General features: G+C 45.6%; 1 protein-coding gene across 2 annotated transcripts in view; it reads right to left on the reverse strand.

Moving 5' to 3' along the window:
• l(2)k09022 (HEAT repeat containing 1 homolog l(2)k09022) overlaps positions 1-26,313 on the reverse strand; it is a 147,275-nt gene that overhangs the window by 96,524 nt on the left and 24,438 nt on the right. For both annotated transcript variants that reach the window (XM_075873504.1, XM_075873505.1), the window contains exons 8-11: positions 15,796-15,896; positions 12,691-12,921; positions 10,907-11,026; positions 4,187-4,409 (exon numbers count right to left, since the gene is read on the reverse strand). In XM_075873504.1, the coding sequence (XP_075729619.1) occupies positions 4,187-4,409; positions 10,907-11,026; positions 12,691-12,921; positions 15,796-15,896 (675 nt within the window). The remainder of the gene's footprint in view (positions 1-4,186; positions 4,410-10,906; positions 11,027-12,690; positions 12,922-15,795; positions 15,897-26,313) is intronic.

A 26,313-nucleotide genomic window follows, 5' to 3' on the forward strand; every position in this document is an offset into this window, starting at 1 on the left:
CGAAGGAAAAGGGGCTAGGGTGGCACTTGTAACACTCAAATGATGGTTCACGATTCGATTACAATGTCTTGGATATGGGGTGTAAGCCCGTGAAATCAAATGATCGGTAACGTTCAGTGCATAAAATTTCGGCCGTGATAATGCGCATAATGTAGATGGCCTGAAACATAATTGCTGAATTCTAGCAATGGCGCTTTGTTTTCGTAGTTTTTTTTTTTGTGCCCATTTCATTGCCAATGACGGGCTCTCGAAGTAAATTTTTGAAAATTCAAATGCGCACCGCATTGCATGCCTCGATTCTCGGACACGTGATCTAGCCTGCATAGTCAACACGTTTTGCACTAGTGTAGCTTATGAAGAAGGTTGTTTCAGCTGTAGTGCGGATATTTGGGAGCTCGGCAACGTACACCTGATCCGCGGTATATGCTAGTCATAAATGTAATTTTCAGAAATTTCGCCCTGCATGGTAGGCGCATTTTGAACTTGGAGCCGGAATTTCTGGAAAAAAAAAAGTTTGCCTATTATGCGAGTAATTACGGTAGTTTAGCATGGCCTCTGTGATTGACCTATGTTCGACCAAGCAACATCGCTCCGTGATGGCGCCCTCATTCGATGTCACATTACGCTATGTCATGACGATGTCAAGCGGGGACATCTATTTATTTATTTATTTAGGTACCCTCAGGGCCAGAGGCATTAGAGAGGGGAGTGGGTTACAATAGTTACAAACATAATATAAAACAGAGCAAAAAAAAAGGTATAAACACAACAAAACCAGGCAAATGCAATGTAATTCAGTGTTACACGTTATACAATGTTAGCTAAAGAAGTTTTAAAAAGTTGGTGGTCCGAGATTGTTGCCGTCAGTGCGGGTAGGTGGTTCCATTCCTGTGATGTACGCGGTATGAATGACTGGGAAAAGGAGTTAGTTCTGCAGGATGGCAAGCCGACTTTATGGACATGATTTATGCGAGCTGAAATGTACCGAGGAGGCAGAATGAGTTCGTTTCGTAGCTGGCTGTGATAGAAAAGCTTATGGAAAAGACAAAGGCGAAGGATTTCCCTACGAGATAATAAGGAAGGTAATCCGAGGCTGGATTTCATAGTGCTTATGCTGGCAGTCCGGTTGTAGTTAGAGAGTATAAAACGAACAGAGTTATTTAGAACCATTTCAAGTGAGTGTATTAGATTTTCTTGGTTAGGATCCCAAACTGGTGCAGCATACTCCAGTTTGGAGCGGATAAGCGTCTTGTAGGGAGTTAGTTTTAGTGTTGAAGGAGCCTGTGAGAAATTTCGACGTATGTAGCCGAGCATGCGATTAGCATTATTAATTACGTACGTGGTATGCACGGACCAAGTGAGGTCGGTAGTAATATGTATTCCGAGATATTTGTAAGTGCTGACAGATTCCAGTGGAGCATCGTTTAGATAGTAAGTGGGCAATATACGGTTAATTCTAGATACGCGAAGGAACTTGCATTTGCTAGTGTTGAGTTCCATTACCCATGTTTTACACCACACAGAAATAGCGTTAAGATCGGATTGAAGGGTCAATAGGTCATTGTCATTAAATATTTCACGAAAGAGGACGCAGTCATCGGGAGAAGTAACAGATAAAGGTAAGTCGTTAATGTAAATAAGAAAGAGCAGGGGAGCCAGGACAGATCCTTGAGGGACTCCCGAAGAGACGTTCGTTCGGGGTGAGACGTTATCGTTAGCTAAAACAAACTGAGCGCGGTTAGAAAGGAAACATTCAAGCCAAAATAAAAGTTTCGGATCAAGATTAAGATTTTGTAGTTTGTGAAGTAACAGCTTGTGACATACTTTATCGAAAGCTTTGGAAAAGTATAAAAAAATGCAATCGGCGATGGATGAATGATCAAGAATGATGTTTAATCTATGGGTGAAAGATGCAAGTTGAGTGTCGCATGAATAGTTTTTTCTGAAACCGTGTTGACACTTGGAAAAAAACGAGTTAGATTCGAGAAAACCTGCCAGTTTGGAATATAATATGTGCTCTAGTATTTTACAAGGTATGCTGGTTAGCGAGATAGACCGGTAGTTAGACGGTGAATGTTTGTTACCAGTTTTAAACAGTGCAGTTATCTTTCCAATCTTAAAGTCAACGGGGAGACAGCCTTCATGAAGCGATTGTTCGAATATCTTCGTTAGTATGATTAAACAATCAGAGCTGGTGTTTTTCAAAAAATTTAGGACTGATCGTATCACACCCAGGAGACGAGGAAGGCTTTAAGGACTTGATTACACTTTCAACACCAACGTAGTCAATAATAATACGAGGCATGGGTGGGTAGTCACAATGGGGGGTGGTCGGAACAGGGGCGTCTGTAGTTGCTGAGAAATTTCTGGAAAAGGCATCATTAAGGGCTTCTGCACACAAATGGGGGGGGGAATGGTGTTTCCAGCACTGTCAATCAAGGTTAACATTTCGCTATCTTTGGGGTTAATAACGCGCCAAAATTTCTTAGGATCAGTTAGTAACATATTCGGAAGCATGGTGTTAAAATAGCAATATTTTGCATTTTTTTAGTGCGGTGGTGTACTCTTGGGAGGATTTTTTCGCGGCCTTGTAAATACGATGCTTTTTGTTTAGGAGACGCTTAATCTGTATATTGAACCATGGTGCATTTTGGTTGGATGTGATAGTGCGAACAGGAATGTGTTTATTTGTTAGTTGTTTCACCTTATCTACAAAAACGTCCCAGTTAGTTTGAACACTACGACTATCAAACGTGGAGAGGAAACTATCAAGAAATGTGCAAAGTTCATTATTAATGGAGACACAATCGGCTTTACCGTAGTCATGAATTGTTTTAACCGTTTTTACACGCTTGGGACAGGATGCGTTGATGTTGAACGATAGCAGAGTATGATCGCTTAAACCTGGCAGATGGGTAATGTTCGAAACAAAATCGGAGTGGGACGAAAGCACAAGGTCTTGTGTGTTAGCTACCGACGCAGTAGTTCTGGTAGGTTGCTTTACTAATTGTGACAAGAAAAAAACAGAGCACAAATTTAAGAAATCATTTGCGAATGTGGAAAAGGGGCTGATGGTAGGTGGTTCAGTTGCCCAGGAAATGTTTGGAATATTAAAATCGCCTATAAGAAGCAAAGGAACCGACGGGTGGCGAGACTTAACAATGTTGATAGCGTCGTGCAGTTCATTGATAAAGGACGGGGATGATGCAGGAGGACGATAGCATACACCGACAACTTTTCGATGGGAGAGTTGGATAATGGCCCATACTATCTCCAGATCTGAAGGAACATGAACACACTGTGATGGTAGGGTTTTCGTAATAGCCAGCAATACGCCGCCCCCTTGGCGGGCTGTTCGATCACATCGGTAAAAAGAAAAAGAATGAGCGCAGTCGAGTAATTCGTGGTCAAGAATATCTGGATGCAGCCAGGTTTCTGTTAGTGCTATGATATCAGCATTAGTTGTAGTAATGGCAAAATGAAGATTATCGCGTTTTTTAAGAATGCTACGAATGTTGGTGTAAAGAAATGATACGCGATTTAGTTTCCTTCCACTGCCCCTCAGTTTTTCCTAGCTTTCATTGCTCGGCACGGCGTGGTTTTGGGGGTTATGGGGCAGGCGTTGTAGGTGCTCTGTTACGCGATTAGTTGAGGGGCCGAAGAAGTATTGTTTTTTGTTCATAATCAGCTTGTTGTGCCGGAGTTGGAAGGGTGCCTCGTTTGACTTTTCGCGAAGGCCGCAAGTTGATTTCGAGCATGGCGTGTTGCCGGCGAAAAATCTTCGTTCACAGAAATGTCCTTTAAGTTTTTTGCGTGCGCAGAGTATTTTGTCTTTTGTTTTAAAATTTATCATCACATCATCTCGTGATGATAAATTTTTCCAATACTCGCGTTGACATTGATGTCGCAGGATGACGGTCAACACCAATAATCATTTTTCATGTTTGGCGAGGCATGTAAGGGTTTCGGTATATACTCAAACCGCAATATAACAAACCCGGATATCATGAAATATCAGTCATAATGAATCAAATGAAGCGTAATCTTGCAACAGATATAATGTTAGGAATGTACTTTTATAACATACTTTTGGATATAATGAACTTACTTTCGAGTAAGATGCAACTTCGTTTTAATGAAGCTTGATTGTAATAACATTTTAGTTGATTCAAGGATGGCCTCGCACCTGCTTCTTCTGGAGAGAGGCGACCAGTTCCCGCACGGCCGCCAAACGATGGTGCTTGCTGCCACTGTTGAGAGCCAGAAATAACGCGCTCCCTGCAGCCTCCACCACGGCATGCTCCCGACCAAAGGCATTGGTGCGGGTCAGCTGCTCTGCTGCCAGACGTGCCTGCTCATCATCACCACAAAGGTGGCACTCCAGACAGGCGTCCACCTCATCAGGGCACCTAGACACAGACAACAGGGTAATGTAAACAATGCAGGAACTTCATCGCACATCACATTACAAATTCATTCAGTAGTAGGCTTGGGAGAATATTCAAGCACTTTAAATATTCAAACGAATATTACAGTATTTCAGTCTAAGTGATTCAAAATAACTCAAATGAAGGTTTCACTACAGAATAAACATAAGCAGTCAGTCAACGTCCAATTTCTGAGACGCCTGATATTCCGGACATGCCAGATTTTCCGGACTCATTTGTGGCACTGTGATTTTAACCACATAGTCATTGTAATAAAATATTCGAAATTCCGGACATTTAGAGGTTTCGCCATCCGATTTTCCGGACTTCTTACCACTAACAGCAGACTTGAAGTCACCATTGACACCGCCATTTTGGTTGTTTTCGAGCAAACCGCATCGCGGCTGCCATAACCACGAAGCCGCAAATGCCGCAATCTAACACACACCAATCCGCTGCCAGCGGTAGCTTAGTCAAACTTGTGGCCACAGCCGCATGGTGCTGTGCAGCCTGTGCTCCGACAGCGAGAAAAGCTACGCTGTTGACTTATAGTGTGCCGTCGGCACGCTTGCGGACTCGTGGAAGGCAGTTACGTGACAGACCCTCTGGACAGGAGGTGCGTAACAAAAATATTCGCCGACTCCATTCGCTATAACCGATTAGCAACGCTCAGAGACGTTCGTTGTAAGTGCAATTTTGTGCCATTGAAGTAATGTGTATTTACATGATCATGCGGATGTCGTTCGTTTAGCAAATGTTGGTTTTATGGGGGGCTGTTATATGCAGGCTCGACTGTATAACGGCTCCTTTCAGAGCACCTAAAGGAAGCATTTGTTGAATTGCAATGAGAGTCCTGTACTCCTGCCGTGACCTTGTTTGTCAGGAAAAAATACCTATTAAAAAAAGAGTGTTTTCCCTTGCATTCGGTTTTCCAGACTGCCCGATTTTATGGACATTTTCGCGGTCCTTTGAGAGTTCGGGAAATCAGACGCCGACTGTACATAATGTGCATGTAACCCCCCTCCCATAAAGATGGTTTCGCTGCAGTAGAGTCATGCTACACTATGAACCCACCTATCCAGGAGAAATGCATGCTACCACAAAGCCCTATTTTAAGTTAACTGAACATATTACCCTCACATCGATTCTTCATTTTTTAAGTGTAAAGGCTTGTTATATTGGCTTATATGTTCATGGTAAATTTTAAAACAAAGCGTACTTTACAGGTTATCCCTTGCAATCTTCCAATACAAAACACTCTCAGTAAACGGAACCTGAAGGGAACGGGAAGATTTGTTCCATTTAACAGGAGTTCCATATACTGAAAAGTGAACATGGGTGCTGAATACAAGCTCGAAACCAAGCATTGCAGAGGAAATAGTTTCATTTAAGCAGTAGTTTCGTTTAACAGATTTCCGTTTACCAAGAGTCTATCGTAGTCAAACCCTGTAACTATTTAAAACTGCTTCCATTTAACTTTGCATCAAAAAGAATGAGATTTGCGTAAGCATAGCTAGAATTAAAAAAAAGATTGCAGGTTAGTTGTGTCTTGACAAATATGCTTATTTTTTTTATTATCTGTGACGTATACTATGCGAACTATTCAGTACGAAATTATTCGACCCAATTACTACTCGCTTTGAACCTGAAATTGCACTTGCTTATCAAGTAGCACTCAAGTAATTGAGTTGGTATACAAATAGTTTAAGCAACCATTCACCTTTAGACATGGTTCAATAAATTTATCAGTGACTTTACTGATATCAATTTCGCTGTCTTTGGAAGCTCACCAGAGTTAAAGGATTGTTGAGCAGCTAAATTGAGGGGGCCATAACAATGATTTTTCAGTCAAATCCGGGTTATGTGGGTTAATACCAGTGTGTAGTTGGCAAAATTTCAGTGAATTTGGTCGAGCACTTAACCTATAACTGAATACGTTTACAAAGATGTGAGCAGCTCGCGTCGCGCAATGCTAGTGCCCTTACAAGTCGTTACCTAACAAACTGTGTTGTGCAATTGTCCGCCTTCCGGCAAACAATAGTGTACCCAGGTCAGCTGCACAAACAATCAAGCCCTTCTAGCTTTCTTCAGTGTGGTATTGTAAGTGAACGATTAGAAGCAGCTGCAACTATCGCTAGACGACAATGGCTCGACTTCATGCAGCACATGACAATACACGTGCCAGGGAAAAGGGGCAGCTGCAGCCTGTAGCCATTCGTTCGTTGCCGGCGGCTTCTGGGGCTTATTTTGCACAGAAAAATTTATTTGCAGTCCATTTTTTCGTAAATGTATAGACATAATGGATCCGATACTTCTCTTTTTTGTGGAGAACTGCAAACTGTCAATGGCCCTTTTAAAAAAAGGTCAAGTTCTGAGCGCACATGCCGACTTCAACATACCATTCAGCTTTTCCGATTTCCCGAGCTGCCCTCTACCGTTTTGGTGAGGTGAGGGCCGGGAGGACCCGTATTGCTAGTACTAAAGCCTCAGAGACCAGGGGGTGTTTTGCGAATTCCCACTAGAGAAAAGCGCATGCATCGTGGCGTCGTGAAGAAGGCGAATTGTGACATGCATCGTCGTGAAGGACTGTAGACTAATTTAGAAGACCTGGAATTTTTAAACAAGCATTTGCATCTGAGCATCAGAGAGTTTTTGCATTTCGTCCCAGTTGATATGTAATTGCAGTGGATGGGAGTGGAATCCGTGCCATAAGCTTAACAGTGTCAGATATTACCCTGATGGCTACCAGGATGCTCACAGGGTGCAAGCTTCAATCCTAAGAAGACAGTGAGAATAAAAATAGTGCTTATACGGCTGTGTTTACAGTACTAGTCGAGCCCACATATAACGGCCCCACTTAAAACGAACCTTCACTTAAAACGAACAAAATCCGCATGACTGTGAAAATATACATTGGTTCAATGGCACAAAATCGCACTAACAACGAACGTCTCCGAGCCCCGCTGATCGGTGACAGCGAATGGAGTCGACGCTCTGCTGACCTCCCGGGAAACCACTTTCGACCACCGGTCAGGCATTGGCGAGGTGCCCATACATTCTTATTGTTAAACGCCAACTCTGCCTCTGTGCCCCTCTAGTTTCCGCTCTCCCTAACCGTTTTGTTACGCACCCCGTATCGCGAGACAAGACCCGTGTTTTCACACTGCCGCCGATCTTTCGAAGACCAGTCGGCCATCTACCCCGTTTTTGATCGCTGGTACTGTCGTTGGCGTCGTCGGCCTAGAGTGACCAGACCATTTGCCAACATCCTCAGCCACCGACTGTATCCGATAGTCTTCGTCTAGAGCACGCACGTACGCTACCCCACCGACTCTGGCAATTTGCGATTTGGAATTGTGATTCGTGCCTAGGACTTGTTCTCGCTCACTTTCCACTCGGCTCAGCATGCCCTCCATATGCGTGCGGAAGCGTGAGTACGGCTGTTACTACTCGCTTCGAACCTGAAATCGCGCTTGCTTATCAAGTAGCACTCAAGTAATTGAGTTGGTATAAAAATAGTTTAAGCAACCATTTACCTTTAGACATGGTTCAATAAATTTATCAGTGACTTTGCTCATACCAACTTTGCTGTGAAAAGAATCGATTTTTCGAATGCGATTTTATTGTGGAACGAATCGCGAAATATCAACGTTCGTGAGGCCATGCAAACCCACCAGCGCAACAAAACGATTTTTTGAACACGGCCGCCGATTCTTTGAACATGCCACATGCACCGATCTAGGCGGCTGTGCTTTGACTTCTGCGCGCCCAGGCACTTTTTCAATTTTTCTACGTGCGAGTTGCGCCTTTCGCGGACCTTTCAAGCAAGCTACCGAACCTGCCTCTTTCCCATGTGTTTTGGTTTTCAAGGTCGCTCTACCGCTGCATCCCCCCTCTCTTCACTCAATCCAACTCCTTGCCCTTCTTCTCTCGCAAATCTGCTCTCTTCTCTTGATCACAACCTTTTTGCCAGTCTCCACCGCTCCGCAACGCCAGCCATGCTGGTTCTAATAAGTTTCGTCGTCTGACAAACGGGCCCAGAGCTGTTCCACGCGCTATGGCATTTGTGTCGCATGTGTGTGTCTTGCTCACTCTTGGTGTGCATGTGTGGTCAGGATGGCAGACGAAAGGCCTTGCACACTTTTTCTTGCCACTGAAAACAACGTTAAAAGTGTGACCGCTTGGCTTGAGCGTAATCAGCGCATTAGGTGCCGCGTTGCAGAGCGCTTGCTCATAGCTGTTGACCACCTGGCAGCCATCTTGCCGCTTCCGCCGTCCCGGTATTCAGCTGTGGAGATGGTGAGTTTTTTGTAGGCGGCGGTGACGGCTACATGCGCGCGAAACTGTTTTCGTGAGGCCGACTTCCTCGACGTCAGGCTCGATTCCGAGCCTGAAGCTTCCGAACAGGACCACTCCGGCAGCGATTTGTGGCAGCGGGTTGTCGACTCCGACCTGGGAGAGTGGGTGGGACATCTGTTGCGATGGTTTAATTACGGCCGATTATGATGCCGACACTGCAGAACTATGCACGGATTAGGGCATTGTGAATGAAGTACGTGGCGAGAGCGATTTGGAGGAATCTGATTGTGAGAACGATGAAACTTTGGAGCCAGTGCCTGATGCAGCTTATGCCACAGGCCTCGGCAAACAAGCACCCTGCCGTTTTGAATGAACTCGAGACCGCCCTTATCGCTTCAGCTCATCAAAACATGTGCATCACAGAATTTTCGGAGCAAAAAAAGGTTACGTTTTCCCTTGCACCTTATTTAAAAGCTGCACCTTATTGCACCTTATTTATTTACTACGATCTTCGGTATACAGCGAACGGATGTCGCGTCAGGCTCAGGTTCATTATAAGCGGGCTCGACTGTATATGGCATGTCTAGTTGGAACAAAAGAGTGGCAAATGTACCACCACTGAATCTTTTAAAGGGGCCCTGAAACACTTTTTCACATGCAATGAATTCACTGGAAAAGCTTGTTGCTTCACGAATTGAACACCGCAAAAATTGTAAGAATCCGTGCAGTGCAAGTGGAGTTACAAAGTCGCATGCTGCAACCGCGTCTCGTCCCAATGAAAGCGCTGGAAGCTAAGCAGGGAGGGATGGCAAGGCCACAGAAAAACGTCAGGCGCACTTCACGACCTTGACCAATTTTCTATTTTGTTTTTATTCGAATGTGCCGCTTTCTCAGTGTGATCGCGTGCGCACGCGTGGACAAGTAGTGGCCTCCAGCGGCGATCTCTATAACGAGCGAGCACGCCAATTTCAAATCAGCCAATGGCTGATAGTTGGGTCATTGACCTGCGATTTCACGTGATTTGTCAAGAGAAGAGAAGGAAATTTTTAGCTGACTTGGATAATTTATTGTGAATTCCAGGCAGCGTGCTGTGCTATAATATTTGGCTCGCGTGTTGTCGGAAGCCTCTACTATTGATCGGCAGCGTTTTCTGACCCCGCTCAAAAAGTGTTGCAGGGCCCCTTTAAAGAAGTGTTGAGATTCTAAACCTAACGACACAGGATTCATAAAGCCACAGAATGAGCTTAAACTACAGTATAAACTGTCACGATTGACCCCGAAGACCGTGGACGAGTGGGAGGGCCGAGGCGCCACTCTCTAACAAGGACGACACCACACACTTGGCGGAGTAACAGCTACTGACTGCTGAGCAGCGCTCAGCAGTGTTTATTTTCCAAGCACGACTAAGGTTGCCTGCCGAACTTGGCAAGGTAATGAAAATAGGCTAGGCAGGGCGCCACACGCTCGTTACATAAACTTGATATTTCAAACTGTGAGGATTTATACTTTCAAATAATTCAAGCAATGGATGACCAGCTGTGCTTTCTAATGTACTTTCAAGACCACTTAATTCAGACTGCCCCGCTGCAACAGTTCAGCTAATGCTTCATACTCATCCATGCGTGAAAAAGTCTGCTGTCCTTGTTACTTCTGGCGGAACATTCGAGTTTTCATGTCACTAACAGGAGCAGATACACGGGCATGAATGAGCTGTACAATAATGAGTAACAGTATGACCACAGACTCCTGAAAAATTTATTAGCAATTACGCACATCTGTCTGCAATGTTGGAAGTCTATTCGAGTTTGTGTTATCGAGAGGCTACTGTTTGCAGATTTATGGGAATGGTCAACAAGATGGCTTTGTCCTATTCCGGCCATCAATCCCTTCCTGCCGGACCTCATGACCTCTAGCGAAGCCATTAACAATCCTGCAATTAAACCCCTTTATGCTCCAGGCAGCAATTCTTATCTTTTATATGTGATGTCTCCTATAAGCAGGGTACCCCATATGCATTTCCTTATCAACCCTTTTTTTTTTTATGTAGGCTCACTGGTGTCTCTTACACCTATCTGTCTTTTATGTCAGTCTCTCTTGTACAGAGGTTCGACTGCATTACAAAAGCAAATTTCGAAATACTAAAGCCCCCTTTGCAGGTGCTGTGCAGAGCAAATGCTTACCTTTGACGCAGCATTTTCATAATGTCGAGAACCACTTCATCGTTTGCCGAGTTTGATGCCGTGCTGCTGTCACCGGCCTTTCTGCTCTTGTGTAGCTTGATATAAGCATCAAAGAACAGACTGCATGAATGAGAAAGGTTGAGAAAGCAACTTGCGGATTAGTTTCAACATGCGAAGTTCATCATGCAGGGCATAATATTTAAGCAAAAGCCTTTTAAAACTTCACCAGCAAAAGTTAAGAGTTACAGTTAAAGTCATCAGAAACTAAAAGGTAACCCACCAGTCACAACAAATTTGAACTTGTTAGTCACTACCAATCAATGTCACTTTTTTTTTTTTTTTTACTGTAAGCGAAGCTATAAAAGCCGTCACATACACAAAGAATACAGTTTACCTTATGCTAGACTTATGAGAAAAAGAGACACTGTTGCCATTCTGTGATAAGTATCACATTTTCTCGTGAACAACTTGAACTGTCAAAAGAGAGCGATTAGCAAAATATTTTTTAAATGATACTAACGTATTGCCGCATAGCTGTAAAGCTACCTTTGAAACAAGAATTTGCATTTTTTTGTCTCGAGTTTCACTCCAAATTAAAAAAAAATTGTGCAGGTCATACGAGAGATATTAATGGGACACTTAAGTCAAATAACAATTTATGTCAGAGTGAAAGCTCAAGGTAAGACAATGTCTAAAACGACAATATTATCAACAGCAGTGCCCTACTTACCAAGAAATCAAGGTAAATGCACGAGAACACATGTGCTACAGTAGGGCATTTGCGAAATGATCCTGATTACGCCAGACGTACCGTCCACAATTAATCACTAGTAATCGAACTAGCTGCACTAAATAAAGAACCTTACGTGCACCAAGAGATGCAATAAAAAGCTGCTTGTTTGTTTATGTTTGGTTCACGGAAAAAATAAGAACCAAAGGACGTTACTTTGGAGAATGGCGTGAGTGGTTCAAAAGTTCAATTTTCGCCTGGTTGAACTGGACAGGTTGTGCCATCTAGTGGGGCCCAGTTGAACCAAGCAGACCTGCCATCTCGCAGGCCATGGCAAGAAATTGTTCAATGACCGTCGTTGGTGCTGTGGCTCTGCTACTTTCATTCTGCAGCGACCGCGCAGTAAAGATGGGCCACATTGTTCACAGCTTTCCCGCCACTGCTGCCACGTTCTGCTCGAGGCGGGTAAATTGAAGTGTGCTGACCCAATGCTGACCACTAAAAGATGATTTTGTTTCAAAATAAGCACTTCCTTGGCCCCAAAAGTAGTGCTATGCAGTTTCTGAACTACTATATCAACAATCAACATAGACTTAATAGTTGCCTTTAGTGTCCCTTTAAGTCTGTTCAATGTTATATGCCGGCTCTTTGTTGTATTTTTTTCGGCTTTCTTTTATTATATATAACACATTATTTGTCAGATGTAGATGTGTATTTGTCAGATGCTTTTTAGTAACCCCAACAAAGTAGAATTGCCGTAATTATGCAAAACTTATCGATAATACAAGTTACTTGAATTAGAAATAAGTTCTAAATGGAATAGAGCTTTAAAGGTAACTATTGATTACTTCAATGTGATCAGAAATCTGTGGGTAGAAGACAAGTTCTCTTGTCAAAACAAAGGCTATACCAGCTTTCACTGCTCAATGATGCTTTTATCGTCTTGAGCTCCTATATGTTCAGAACTTCAATGTGCTATTAGTACTAGTTGTTACCCAAAAATATCAAGCACGTAATTTGCAGAACAACTTCACTACGTAAACGATGAGCTCACCGCACAACGTAGTCGGAGTACTTGTCGAGTGACAGGGCGAGCTGGATTAGAGCCTTGAGCACGGCAGCCTTCTTACTGGCATCCTCGCCCTCACTCTGACGAGGTTCCAGCACATAATTGGTCAGCTGAGCCAGCAGTGGCTTCAGGATTGCCGACACGGAATGCCTAGATGATAACTCCTCCAGCGCAGCTACGAGGGACTTCTTGTGCTTCATCAGGGCTTGAAATGCACTGAATTAGGAATGACAAGGGTCGAAAAAAGAGAAAACTTCAGAAGTAGTTGAGGGCACAAAGGAAGACTGAAATAGGTGCCAAGTCATTAAACATACTAGAAGTTCTATTTAACATGAAATTGAAAATGTGGTGCAGTTATACAAATTGGTATCAGTACACCAGACTACCCAGTAAACAGCGGCGCAACAGCCGAAATAAAATTTAGAGGAATTTTTGGAGCAGTAAAACTTCACTCTAGGAGCACGATGGTCCAAATTTGAAGCAGTGTAAAAAATTAGGCCTAGACTTAAAAAAGAAAACAAAAATATGTATACAAACCATTCAACATCACCTAAACCGTGCAGACAGAATATAACACTGCAATTTAAATTGAGGTAGCATTTTGAACCACCCGATAGTACAAACAATTATAATGTTCCCATTAGCATTTACAGCGCCTGTCAAATCGTTTGACAAATACTGCGAATTCAAGCATGAATCTGCCACCCTTGAAATTTGTGAGATACATAAAACTAACGAGTAGCGATGGGGGAAAAATAAAAAAAGACTGGTGCACAGCTTTATTTTTTTTTTTTTTTGCTGAAGAACTGTTTTACATTGCTTCAAATGATTTCCAGTAACTTTTTTAGACATGAGCTATCATATCAGCACTCTCAATTATGCAGCACATACATGCATGAATAATAGAGGAATAAGATGAGCTATATCTGATGATTAAAGCCCATTCCAAATTGTAATATGTTTTTCTGCAAGATGCCGGTGAATGTAGCGAAGGTGGCTTAAGCAGCGTTCTGCATGGTACAGAGAGGTACAGAACAAGGCATAGACTATTTCGAACCGCTACCCCCCCCCCTATAAGATTGGTCAGTAAGCTTCTATTGCTCGGGGCTAGCCCAGCGGCAGCTGCCAGCGTGTACTATGGTGTTGCCAGTGTACTCTCTTCCAGTTGCCGCTCAAGGTCGCTGCTCCGGTTGTCCCTCCGGTAATTCTAACAATTCTCACCAGAGTCTCGCCAATTCTCCCCACCCAAGAAGTCGGTTTTCGATGACCCACACGCTCCCCTCCTCGCGTCTATGTCAACTTCGTGTCGCTACGCAGGCACGGCAGCACGTAACAAGTTCCTACGGTATTGTTACGCACGATACCTATATTCTCCCAAGCCCCTTCACCTGCCTGCTCTCAACACCGTTGAAGAACGCCTGATAGCTCTTTGTCTGTCATTTATGAGCGTTAGGCATTTGACTCACGGCAGTGGCCAGTATGGCATGAGGGGCAGGTGGTTAACATGCCGATCGACGAGGCCAACACTGTGCAGTGCCGGCAGCGGAACGTGCCCAACAATGCTGCCTTCGACAACACATCATGCGCTGGCTCATTAACAAGTCCTCCTACACAGATGGTCTCACCAAGAAACAACCAATGCACCTCCAACCAAGGTCCTCTAACATCATTCCCTTTGTGGATATGGTAGCGATTTTTTTTCCTTTACGGTGGAGTTAAGTTTCGTGTGCAACTTCTCGACTCGCTTGCAAGGCGCATTCAACCAGATAAGGTAATGATGGCGCACACCCGTCAACTTGGCAATGGTACTTGACATCTGTCGGCAGGATGACGCGACTTCGAGACAGAAAAATGTTTATGTGACATTGCTATGTCAACCAACATGGTTGCCGGCCACCCCGGCGCTTGCAGCCCTTCTACTAAATTTCACGGTTTTGGCTCAGCTTGGCACCAAAATTGGTGCAGCTGTTGCACCCCACAGTAAATGAAAATCTCTTAATCGGAATGATACGTTAATAGAAAATGTCTGTAATATGGTTTTTTATGTCCTCGGGTTGTACAGCCTTGTTCAGTTTTCTGTCAGCGGAACTCCTGTTAAACATGACATACTTCTGGTCCCCTCAGCTTCCATTTAACGAGAGCATTCCGCATGTGAATTTTATGCTGTTTACCATAACCTTGAGCTGCTTAAGCCATTGTAAATTTTCAGAACAGCAAAAGAAATTATGTTTCACACTTCTACGCATACTAAGAAACATGCTTTAAGCTCATGGCTATAGTCATGTTTACGCAGCAACAAACCAGGTTCAACAACGGCTAGCATTGTGGCCGAAAATTACTAATGCTATTCAAACACTATTGCCATTCAAACGTGATAACAGTGCTACGTCTTGCACAAAATACTACTTTAGGCACCGTTTCATTTCTCATATCAGCTATATGCACGCGGTTTAACTTGAAAATCTGAAAAATAGACGCACACTCCGGCCAGTGCACACCCGCAAGCCCGCTTGAAAGGCTTTAGAGTGCCTTGATTCTTTTGAGCGGAGCAGGCATCAAGGCACCCTACTTGTCACGCTAGACCGCAGTTGGTAGCGTCATCTCTCGGGCTTTTTGCGACGCAGAACACAGTAGTGGAGTGGGCAGTACTGCCGTTCGTTCACCTAAGTACTTCTTGCACAGTGATGCAGACTAATATACATTTAAATAGATGCTTTCATGGCTTAGCACTTTTCCACAGCAGCGAAACCACCTTCACAGTGTTTATATACAGACTATTGACATTTATTCGTTCATTTCTAATGCGTTGAAATTTTAAACAATTTAAGTTCGAACAGAAGCAAATTCATATACAGTAATACTCATTCGAATATTCACACAAGCCTACAAATGAGCCTCTGATTTACAAGACAGAAGGCGATCAATCTCGCACGTGGCTCAACAGCATCTAATCTTTCAAAGACACCATTCAAGTCGGTACTGCTTAGACAGACAGTGTGGACACTTGTACTTTAAGCAGGTGAAGGAAGGGTCTCAGTACTCCCATTTGGTCGTTAAAAAGCAGGAGTAGAAAACGCTTCCAACACTCACGCTTTGGGCAGATCCTGAATGTTTTGCAGGGTCATCAGCACCAACAGGCACAGAAGGCCTTCCGACAGGTTCGCACCCAAACTTCCAGGTGCCTTTATACTCTGAAAATAATAATAAAAAAAAAGTTGTGCATCTGTATCACCAAACTCAAGTGACACAGAAGACAAGACAAAAACAAATAGATAAACCTAACATCGTATTTCAAGTTTCATGATATAGAATAACCCTGCACCACATGTATAAAGCTAGTCAAAAGATCCCAAGCCACTATACCACGTATTCCTATGGCAGCGTGACCTGGGAACTTTTGAGCCCCCCTGTTCATTGAACTCCTGTTCATAGCTGCATTCGATGCAGTTGAACACTGATATAACAGAAAAATGGGTATAAGAGACACCAATGTGCCTACAATAAAATACGGGTGAGAAATAATAGAGAAATCTTATATAAAAGACAACTGCTGCCCAGAGCATGCCTCTTATAAGGGGTTTAACTGTACAAGAAATACAGCATTGCTGCAAGTATGCCTTTCCTGGCCTGTTTACAATCACTTGCGCCATCAAAAATATTTGTGCCAACGAACAAGAAAAAAGCCAGGGGGCGCTCGTCCAGTGCGGATGTGCGAACACGTCGGCTCCCGTTTGTTCAAGTGTTCTGGCACGGATTTTTTGCCTCAACTAGCAAGAAGTGTGCATCATTCGACGCCGTTTGTTGTAGTGAACCAGCAGATACACACATCTTACCGGTGGGTGAAATTTTTGGACATCCCCAGGACTTTTACCCACGCCACGCAGACGCCTCGCGCGTCGACGCGTTTCTCGTGCGCTGCAACAGCGTCGCGACGACGCCTAACGCGTCGTCGAGCTGAAGAATGCCCTCCAACCCCAATGTGTCGGTTGTAGAAGGCATGGACATCAATCCGGAAGAAGCGGAGTGCGCGGGATGGATTGAAGTAGCCAGCAAGAAGAAGAAACTTGCCGAGCGGGCGGATTGTAACGCTGGTAATGCGCCCACGTCAGCGACAGGAAGCGGTAAAGGCGGCTCCCGCACTGCCGCCTCACAGAACGTGTTGAGGCGTGTTGTGAAAGCTTCCAGGATCCCAAACCTTCCCAGGGATCACTTTAAGACCATTATACGGCCACGTGGAGGGATGGATGTCAAGAAGACAGACCTTCTTATCTTCAAGCGCTCGCTCGCAAAGGCGGCTTCCCTAACAGCAGAGCAGGTGTTCGAAGACACGCTGTGCACGAACCCCTTCCAGAACATTTTCGTCGTTGCCACGCCGTTCGAGGCGAATGCGCGCGCCTACGCCAGGGTCCAAGAGATAAGTATGGGCTCGACTGTCATAGGCTTGGCGGCTTACGTGGCTGCGTCTGACGACACATGTAAAGGAGTGATCCGTGGAATCAATGTGGATCTCAGTGACGCAGAACTGACAGAGATGATCGTCAACCGGAGGAACCCTGACGCTCTGGGGGTTCGAAGAATCAAGAAGACACCAACAGTGATCGTGTTGTTTGACGGACAAAAGGTCCCCTAGCACGTCGTGTGTGATGGTGTTCGATACCCTTGTTCCTTGCATCGCAGGCAAGTAGACGTGTGCTATGCATGTGGTGATTTGGGCCACAGGTCCGATGTTTGCCCCAAGGGCGATGAACAGAAGAAATGCCGCGGATGCGGCATGCAGTCACCATCACCGGATCATCAGTGTGATCCCACGTGTGCCATCTCTGGCGGAGCGCACCCAACGGCGGACCGCAAGTGCAGAAAGCGCTTCCAGGTGCCCTACATCGTGCGCCAAAGACGGCGGCGCCGCCGTAGGCGCGCGCGGCGTGGCTCCGACACAGCTGGAGGCGAAGAAGGACTGGCGGAAGAAGAATCATTCTCCAGCGCTCATCGCAGCAGATCGGCATCTAGAGGACGCTCCAGCTCCAGAGGACGCTCCGGCAGCAAATCGCGCTCTCGCTCCAGAGGGCGTGACAAGGGCAGCAGTCGCTCCCGTTCGAGAGGACGATCGGGTTCCAAGGGCCGCGTTCAGAAGCAAATGTCTTGGGTGGACAAGGCCAGGATGAACATCCCAAGCGGCCAAAAGGTAACGCAGGGCATTTTACCAGAGCAAAAAAGAGAACAATCAGAGATTTTAATGCTTAAAAAAGAAAATGCAGAACTTAAAGAAGCACTACGAACGCTGAGGGCCGAGTTCGAGCTCTTCCGCAACTCGCGTGAACCCCGTGAAGTAGCCACACCCATACCGGTTCAAGCAGGAGGGTCGAATAAGCGCAAGGCCGTTTCGCCCCCCGCGATCGCGGAAAGCGTGGCAATGCAAAGTGACGAGTCCCCCGCTCAGGTCCCTGAGAAAAATGTACTCGCGTCTTTAACGGCGATTGAGGAATCGCTCAAGCAGGTGAGAGAGGCCTTAGCCATTCAATCTAGCACAATCGAACGTATGGACGGGAGCGTCTCCCACCTGACACGTCGAGTAGGAATCCTCGAATCTAAAATGAAAATGATTGACTCTAGCAAACTCAAGACGACCAACACTGGTACGATTGCAAAAGCCAAGATAGTGCAGCAGGATTCGGACGCTACGAGTTCGCCGCAGGCTATGTTCCTTCAATAATATTCAAAATGACGGGCCAAACCGGAAACATAATTATCTGGCAGTGGAATTGCGCAAGTTTCTTAAGGCGTAAAGCTGCTCTACTGCAGTTCATCAAAGCACAGGCGTCAATGCCGCACGTCCTGCTCTTGCAGGAAACACTTAGCGAGAAGGTAGTTCTCTCGGGCTACCGTTCGATTAGCCAAAAAGGCGCAAATGGCAGAGGTATCGCCACGTTGGTCAGGAAAGATACCTCCTTTGAGCAGCACGAAGTCAAAATTTGCGACTCGGATAAGAGATCCGGTCTCGAGGCACAATTAATTGAAATCATCCCCAACGGCAAAATCCGAAGCAACATATTCGTTTTTAACCTGTATAGCCCTCCTTCGGCTTATAAACATAATATCCGCTCACTCCTTCATAGGGTCGCAACTGCCGCCAGATCACACCCTTTAATAGTAGCTGGGGATTTCAACGCTCCCCATCCGTCTTGGGGCTATGTTACGAGGACAAAGAAAGGGGCCAATCTAGTTGCAGCCAGTATAGACTTAAACCTAACGCTTATCTCCGACCCGCGTTTTCCCACGAGGCTGGGAAACTCGGTCGCCAGAGACACGATGCCTGATCTCAGCTTCACTAGACATGCGGTGGTCGAGTGGTCCAACTTACAGGAGAACTTGGGAAGCGACCACAGCATCATAGAACTCCGGATGGAAATAAGAGCACCACCCCCAAGAACCTATAAATATACAGACTGGGACCTTTTTAGGCAAATCAGAGGTGAAGATGAGTCAGTACATGACACCTTCAGTGAACTTCTTATACAAATCCAGAAGGATGTCGAGAAGGCCACCAAAGAAATAGTAACAGAATTTGATGCTCCGGGGATGGATGCAAGGTTAGCGCATCTCCTGGACGCCAAACGCTCTCTCATCGCGAGATGGAAAAAACAAAGGCTAAATCGCAGGCTACGGAAAAAGATTGCGGAGCTCAATCGGCATATTGAGGAGCACTGCTCCGAACTCCATAAACAACAATGGAGGGACGCCTGCTCGGCTGCGGACGGGAAAATGCACAAAGGAGGCAAATGGACCCTCTTCAAACACCTCCTAGATGATGGACAATCCAAAGGCAATCAGAAACTAGCCATAGACCGACTTATTAATAAGGAGAAAATGGCAGGCATCTCAGAAGCTTCCCAATTTCAGATACTTGCCAACAAGTACCTCCCGCTTAGCCAGAGCTCAACTTCTGTCCCCCACCGGTATGAGGGTGTGCCTTCCCCAGAGTTGGACGCTCCCTTCTCGGAAGCTGAGATCAGGGAAGTGCTCCATAGCCTAAACGGAAGGTCTGCCCCAGGTCCCGATGGAGTTACGAATCGGCTCTTAAGAAATTTGGATGATAAAGCCATTCAGGCCTTAGTGAAGGAGATAAACAGGGTATGGGAGGAGGGCGTCGTACCAAAAACTTGGAAGAGGGCCACAGTGGTCTTAATCCCCAAGCCAGGTAAATCACCCAGCTTAGATCACCTCCGCCCGATCTCCCTTACTTCTTGCCTTAGCAAAGTAGCAGAACATGCAGTACACAACAGGATATCGCGCTACATCGAGAGGAATGACCTATTTCCATATAATATGGTAGGTTTCAGGCCCTCACTTTCCACGCAAGATGTCATGCTTCTCCTCAAAACACACATAATTGACTTTCCAAGCAAAGATGTAAAAGGGGTCCTCGCACTGGACCTCACTAAAGCATTCGATACTGTCAAACACGACTATATTCTTAAGGAGATATCGGCTTTGAACCTGGGAGTTAAATTCTTCTCCTTCGTTGAATCTTTCCTCGAGAGTCGGACGGCAGCAATAAAATTGGGACAATCAGTCTCGGAACCTTTCAAACTCGGACGAAGGGGTACTCCCCAAGGGGCAGTTATCTCCCCCCTTCTATTCAACATAGCCATGCGCAAGCTGTCGGCAAGCCTTTCTAAAGTTCCTAATGTCGGACACGCTTTATATGCTGACGACATTACAATCTAGTGTCCCGGAGGATCGTATGCGGCGGTTGAACAAGCTCTACAGGAGGCTCTGGACGTTACAGAGTCTTTCCTGGAAGGTACGGGACTGGCGCTTTCGCCGGAAAAGTCGGAACTCCTGCTGTACAGACAGGCTAGACGAGGTGTTAGGGGACTCACCCCTCTCGATCAGGTGCCCATTAGCGTTTGCACCAAGGATGGTCGCACAATTCCTAGAGTCAATTCTATGAAAATTCTGGGGCTTTTATTAGACTCTAAGGGATGCAACGCAAAGACTATAGCCCATCTCACCACAAAAACAGAGAACATTCTGAGATTAATTATGCGGGTGTCCAACAAGAAGGGCGGCATAGGCGAGGATATCCTCCTTAGGGCCCACCACGCTTTCCTCATGAGCCATATCATATACATAGTGGCGGCTCTCAATTGGACCAAAACGGAAAGGGATAAATTGGACACGCTCATGCGCAAAAGTGTCAAAAAGGTGCTCGGCGTCCCAATCACGACTAGCACAGAAAAACTCATGAAGTTGGGAGTGCACAACACCACTTCGGAATTAATTGAAGCGCAAAGGTCAGCACAAATAATTCGGTTATCGAGTTTCAAAACAGGAAGAAAACTGCTCGATGCGGCAGGCCTCCGTCCTATCTTCAATCAGGGAGAAACTACGCAGCTTGATTATCAAACAAGGAATTCCTTTATTGTTGACCCTCTTCCACGAAACATCCGTCCCCAACACAATAAAGGTCGTAGGTTGGCGAGGGCTAGGGCTTTCATAAAGAACCTCTCCGGAACAGAGACATTTGTGGACGCGGCGCGCCACGCCAGCGGCAGCAAGTTTTCCGTGGCAGTAGTCAATGACAGGGGAGAACTTGTCTCGGCAGCTTCAGTGAAGACCTCCTTGGTCGATGTAGCAGAACAGGCTGCTGTAGCGCTGGCATTACTGGACACGAAATGCACCACGGTGTACACCGATTCCCGAGCGGCCGTTAGGGCGTTCGCATCGGGATTGATAGCCACAGAGGCAGCCAGAATTCTCCACAGCAAACCCCCCTCAGACGTTATTCATCACATAGTCTGGTTTCCCGCTCACATGGGACCAGACGTACTGCCGGGTCACCTGAACCCAAACGAGATAGCCCACGACTGTGCGCGAGGTTTCACAAGCCGCGACGGGGTGGTCTCTCGGGTGAGTTCGGGAGAGCTCGTCCACAGTGATCCTCTCGTTACTTTTCACGAGATAACATCTCATTATAGAGGAGAGCGACAGACTTTTCCCTTTCCCCATCATAAGCTCCACAGATCACAAGCAAGCACGCTCCGCATGCTCCAGACGGGGTCTTACCCCTCTAGGGGCTTTCTGAGCATGCTTCATCCGGATATTGATCCACTTTGCCCAGATTGTGGTGAATTTTGCTTTTTGAGTCACATGCTCTGGCAGTGCCCTGCGTTACAGGATTTTAAAACAGAAGAAGACTGGACGACGGCAATCACAGACCCCAGACAAGACGTCCAGCTTCAGGCTGTCCAGAGGGCCCGTGAACGAGCGGAGAGGCATGGCCTCTCTGTTCCGACATGGGACTAGCCAACGGCTGGGTGGGGACCTACATAGTTGGCCCGCTGCCTTGCCTCTCAGGACCAAATAAAGTTGTTTTTCCTGTCCTGCCAACGAACAACGCTACTCTGGCAAATGTTATTTAGTGGACACTGAATACAACAAACACTGCAAGCAATCAGCGAGAGGTTATCAAGGTGTACGTGTGTCTCAAAATATGTATGGCTTACGAAGCAGGAATCTTATTTGTGTTAAGCAATGATGGATTTGCTTCACCCAAGCTTCACTGCAGTCCAGCCCTGTGATGCGGTGAACAACTACAGTGTACACAATCAATCGCCGCACAGCGAAGCGTACTACAGTAGAATCTTGACGATACGAATTCCAAGGGAGCAGGCAAGATATTCAAATCATCCTAAACTTATATGAACCAAGAACAAGTTAAAACTGATCGTGAAGATGAGCAAGAACTTTATTGGTGTCAACTTCTTCTTGCTGAAAAAAGATCCATCATGTTCTTTAGAACTTCCCTGCCTTTACCACCTCTCGATAAAGTGCCGCAGTTTTCTCCCTCATGCTGCTGGCGCTATAAGGCGTGTTCACACTTGGCACCAAAAAGAGCGAAGGCAGCAAACCTTATTGGAAATTCACTCGCTTTGGAGTTTCAGCAGCTAGAAGAACGCGCCTCAAAATCTACAAAAGAAAATCAGTCCTGCAGAATCCACACTGAAGGAGTCAAGCGAAAATGCCTGAGCGGCTGCAAAATCACATCCACAACCGTTGGAAATATTCAAATTTATTCTTTTCTCGGATACGCGCCGCCACCGCCGTTGCCGCGTGAGAATTCATTCCTGAGCATTAAAATCCGCACCAAGTTCTACTTATACATGCAAAGTACTGATAAGAAACAGTTTATACATTTACAGATGTTGTTTCGGGAGACACGAAACAATGTTTCTACCCATTCACTGCAGTGAAACCACATTCACAAAAAGTAACATGCGAGGTAATGTGCCCCTAGATAGGTGCTTTCACTGGGTAGTGCCCTTCTACTGCATTGAAACCCCCCTAAAGAGAGTTACATGTGGATTAATAATTATCTATACGTTCATTTCGAATACATCAAAATTGTCGGTAATTCAAATTCAGATCTAGATGAATTCGAATACAGTAATATTCGTTCGAATATTCGCACAAGCTTGCCGTGTACAGTAGAGCCTAGGTGGTGTGTTCTTGCTGGTTTCCACTTTCTCAACTCTGCAAGCGCAGAAAGTGGGCGTAAATCATTTACTTCATCTTTGCGGTGTGTGCATGGTTCAAAAATGTCTAAAAACAGCACTTGTGTGACTCTCCCTTTAGTCTTTGTGAAAGCGTGAAACCAAGGCAACAAAGAAGGTGATCCCTTACCCATGGCTTTTGCCTTCGAGCTGCCTAGAGCATATACACAACTGACCTCATTAACTTTTGTGAACAATATCCAAACTTCCTTCATGAAAAACAGCGAAAAGAATATTGGAACACTTGCAGCTCTCTCCGCCCACAAAAAAAGAAAGTCACAGTTTTGGCACAAGGCTGGACAAATGAATGCCATAGCAACACATCAGACTGTTATACGAATTAAGACTAAGATATTTAGGAACCATACAGAATGTAGTGAACATGGTCGAATGCGCATTGAGCTGTAGAATTTCTCGCACGTGCAGCAGCCCGTTCTTCCTATGTCTGGGCACGTATGTAGCATGCCTTGCTTCAGCGCGACTAGCATTTCGTTGGACCTGTTTCGAATGTGTTCGTACAACACGTGATGGCATCACAAAGGCCAAACTAAATGCACCGTTTTCATCGGCGTTCGCTTCCTTGGAGTCAATCGACGTCGACGATACTGGTGACGGTAATGAAAAGTACAGTTCTAATGCACTTCACCAAAACATCCACCTCAGATTGTCCCAGACATTTCACTGTGGGCGTTAATGCCAGAAGCAGCTGGATGGTAAAAGAAGCTTGCTTGCTTGCTCCTTGATATATGGCTCGGACCTAGCATGAGGGATTGGCCATGAAACCGGCAGTTAATATAAAAAAATTTTAATTTTGAAAAGGGGTGAGGTAGAAATCGATCGCTACAGGAATAGAAAAAAATTTCATAATAATCAATGCATGGCTACATGTCTATTTCATATTTCATTTACCCTCAAGGCCACGTGGCATTACAAAAGGGAGTGCTTACAAGTATACAAGTAATAAAACAGCATAAAAATAAGTTAGTCAACAAACAAAAACTCCTCATTATACAATATTAGCTGCATAAGGACGACTTCAATACAATATGAACATAATACATAAAAAGACACAACACAATGCATTGTGCACTTTTAAATTATAGAAAATTACATAATGCTTGACAAAACATATGGATATTAGAAATAGTTACTATGTTCTCGGGTAGATGATTCCAATTGACAGTAAGCCAGTGGCAAATGGTGTACAGTTGAACCTCGATATATCGAACGGCGCGGCGATCGCGAAATAGTTCGATGAATTCGATATAAAAAGATCACGAAAAAAATGCGCCAACAGCTTGCTGAAAACGACCAACGAACCGTTCAAGCGTGTTACAGTAAATACTCACTTGAAGAATCAGAGTATTTATTGTGTTGGTTTAAAATATTGAAAAAGAGTAGCCTATTTTTTGTTGGGCATGGCGTGTTTGACGACTGCGTCCTCTATATAGTCCAGGCGATCCATAAGTGACAGGCCAGTGCCTTCAATAGCGCCGCAGTGGCGGCGCACAAGGGCCAAGGCAGCTACGAACCTCAGCTGATGTCGGGAGCGGGGCACCATCAGCGCTTGCGGGATCCACCTCGGCAGAGTCTTCATTTGGCTGCTCAGCAGTAGCTTCGGCGACAATCTCCACATCCGTGAGCTTCGCCGATATGAGCTCCGCCGTGAGTTCCGCCGTTGAGAGTTAGGCCTGTCGTGCACCACAGAGCGCGACAGGCCCAACTCCGAACAGTGCGCAACAGGCCTAACTCCGAACGCACGAACACTGCGAGCACAACGACCGATGCCTGCCGATGAGGAGCTTGCAACAAGTGCGCAGTGTGCCGTTGACACCATAGCGACTGCAACAACTGCAAGCTGCAAGGCTGCGGCGTGAGTCCGGGTGTAAAGCGCGCACATGGCGCGCCCATGTCGGCTCGCCTGACTGCTTTCCCTTTCCCCGCGGCAGCGCGGGCCGTGTCCGAAACAGTCGTCTGCGTCTTTTCCCTCCTATACTTTTCTCCTCAATCTTTACCTCCCTCTCCCCCCTTCCCCCGCGCAAAGCCGTGTCGGTGCCTTCGTATTGAAAGAAAATAACAGCTCCGCGCTTTTCTCTTCACTTTCCTCATTCAAGAACCTCTACCGCAAGGCTGCGGCGCGCGTACGCCGCTAAGTTAAAGTGGCGCTCTCGGCGCCATCTATGTGTGCAGCATTCGTAAACGCCCGCCGCTCTACCGCTTCTTTCGAGAGTTGCAAGAAAGCTCGCCGCCTGTCAATGGAGCGCGGGCGGTTTGGGGTGGCTGAGTTCGATATATCCATTATATGTCAAACTTTGTTCGAAATAAAAAATCAATAATGCATGCAATTTCCGGCGTGATATAGGAACCGTTCGATATAGGCAATAATTCGATATATCCGTGTTCGATATATTGAGGTTTGACTGTATATGCAACTCAAACTGCGATATAACAAACCCGGATAAAGCGAAATATCGGTTATAACAAAATAAATGAAGAATAGTGTTGCAAGAGGTATAGTGTCAAGAATATGCCTTTATAATAAATTTTCAAGTATAACAAACTTATTTCCGTGTAAAATAAAACTTTGTTATAATGAGGTTTGAGTGTATATAGCTCGCTGTTGGTGAGACGGATAGCATGAGCGGCCCGGCCTAGTTGGTTAACGTAGCGTGCTAAGCAGAGAAAGGTCGCTGGTTTGGATTCGCGGGAGGGTGCTTTAAAATTTCGTTCTTCCGATTTCTTTGTGCCTTGTATGCGTATACATATATATTGTACCGGTGCACATAGGCGCCAGCTCTGTGCCAGTGAGGGAAAAGACGACGACGTTCGTGTGTCGCGCTTTCGGCCTCCTGTTTTCTGTGCTGCAGCTGTCTTGCTTGCCCTGGCAAGTTTCTCCCTGAAACTCCTCCGAAGAACACACTTGTTACATTTGGTGGAGCACTGTTAGGTCGTTCCCCTTTTCTGTCCTTGCGCTCCGCAACAGGACTTTACCATCTGCCCCCGAAATGGCCGAGGACACCTCTCCTTCCCTAGCACCACCTACGGACACGGGTAC

This window comes from Rhipicephalus microplus, chromosome 9 (assembly GCF_043290135.1).
Source record: "Rhipicephalus microplus isolate Deutch F79 chromosome 9, USDA_Rmic, whole genome shotgun sequence".
NCBI classification, from domain to species: domain Eukaryota; kingdom Metazoa; phylum Arthropoda; class Arachnida; order Ixodida; family Ixodidae; genus Rhipicephalus; species Rhipicephalus microplus.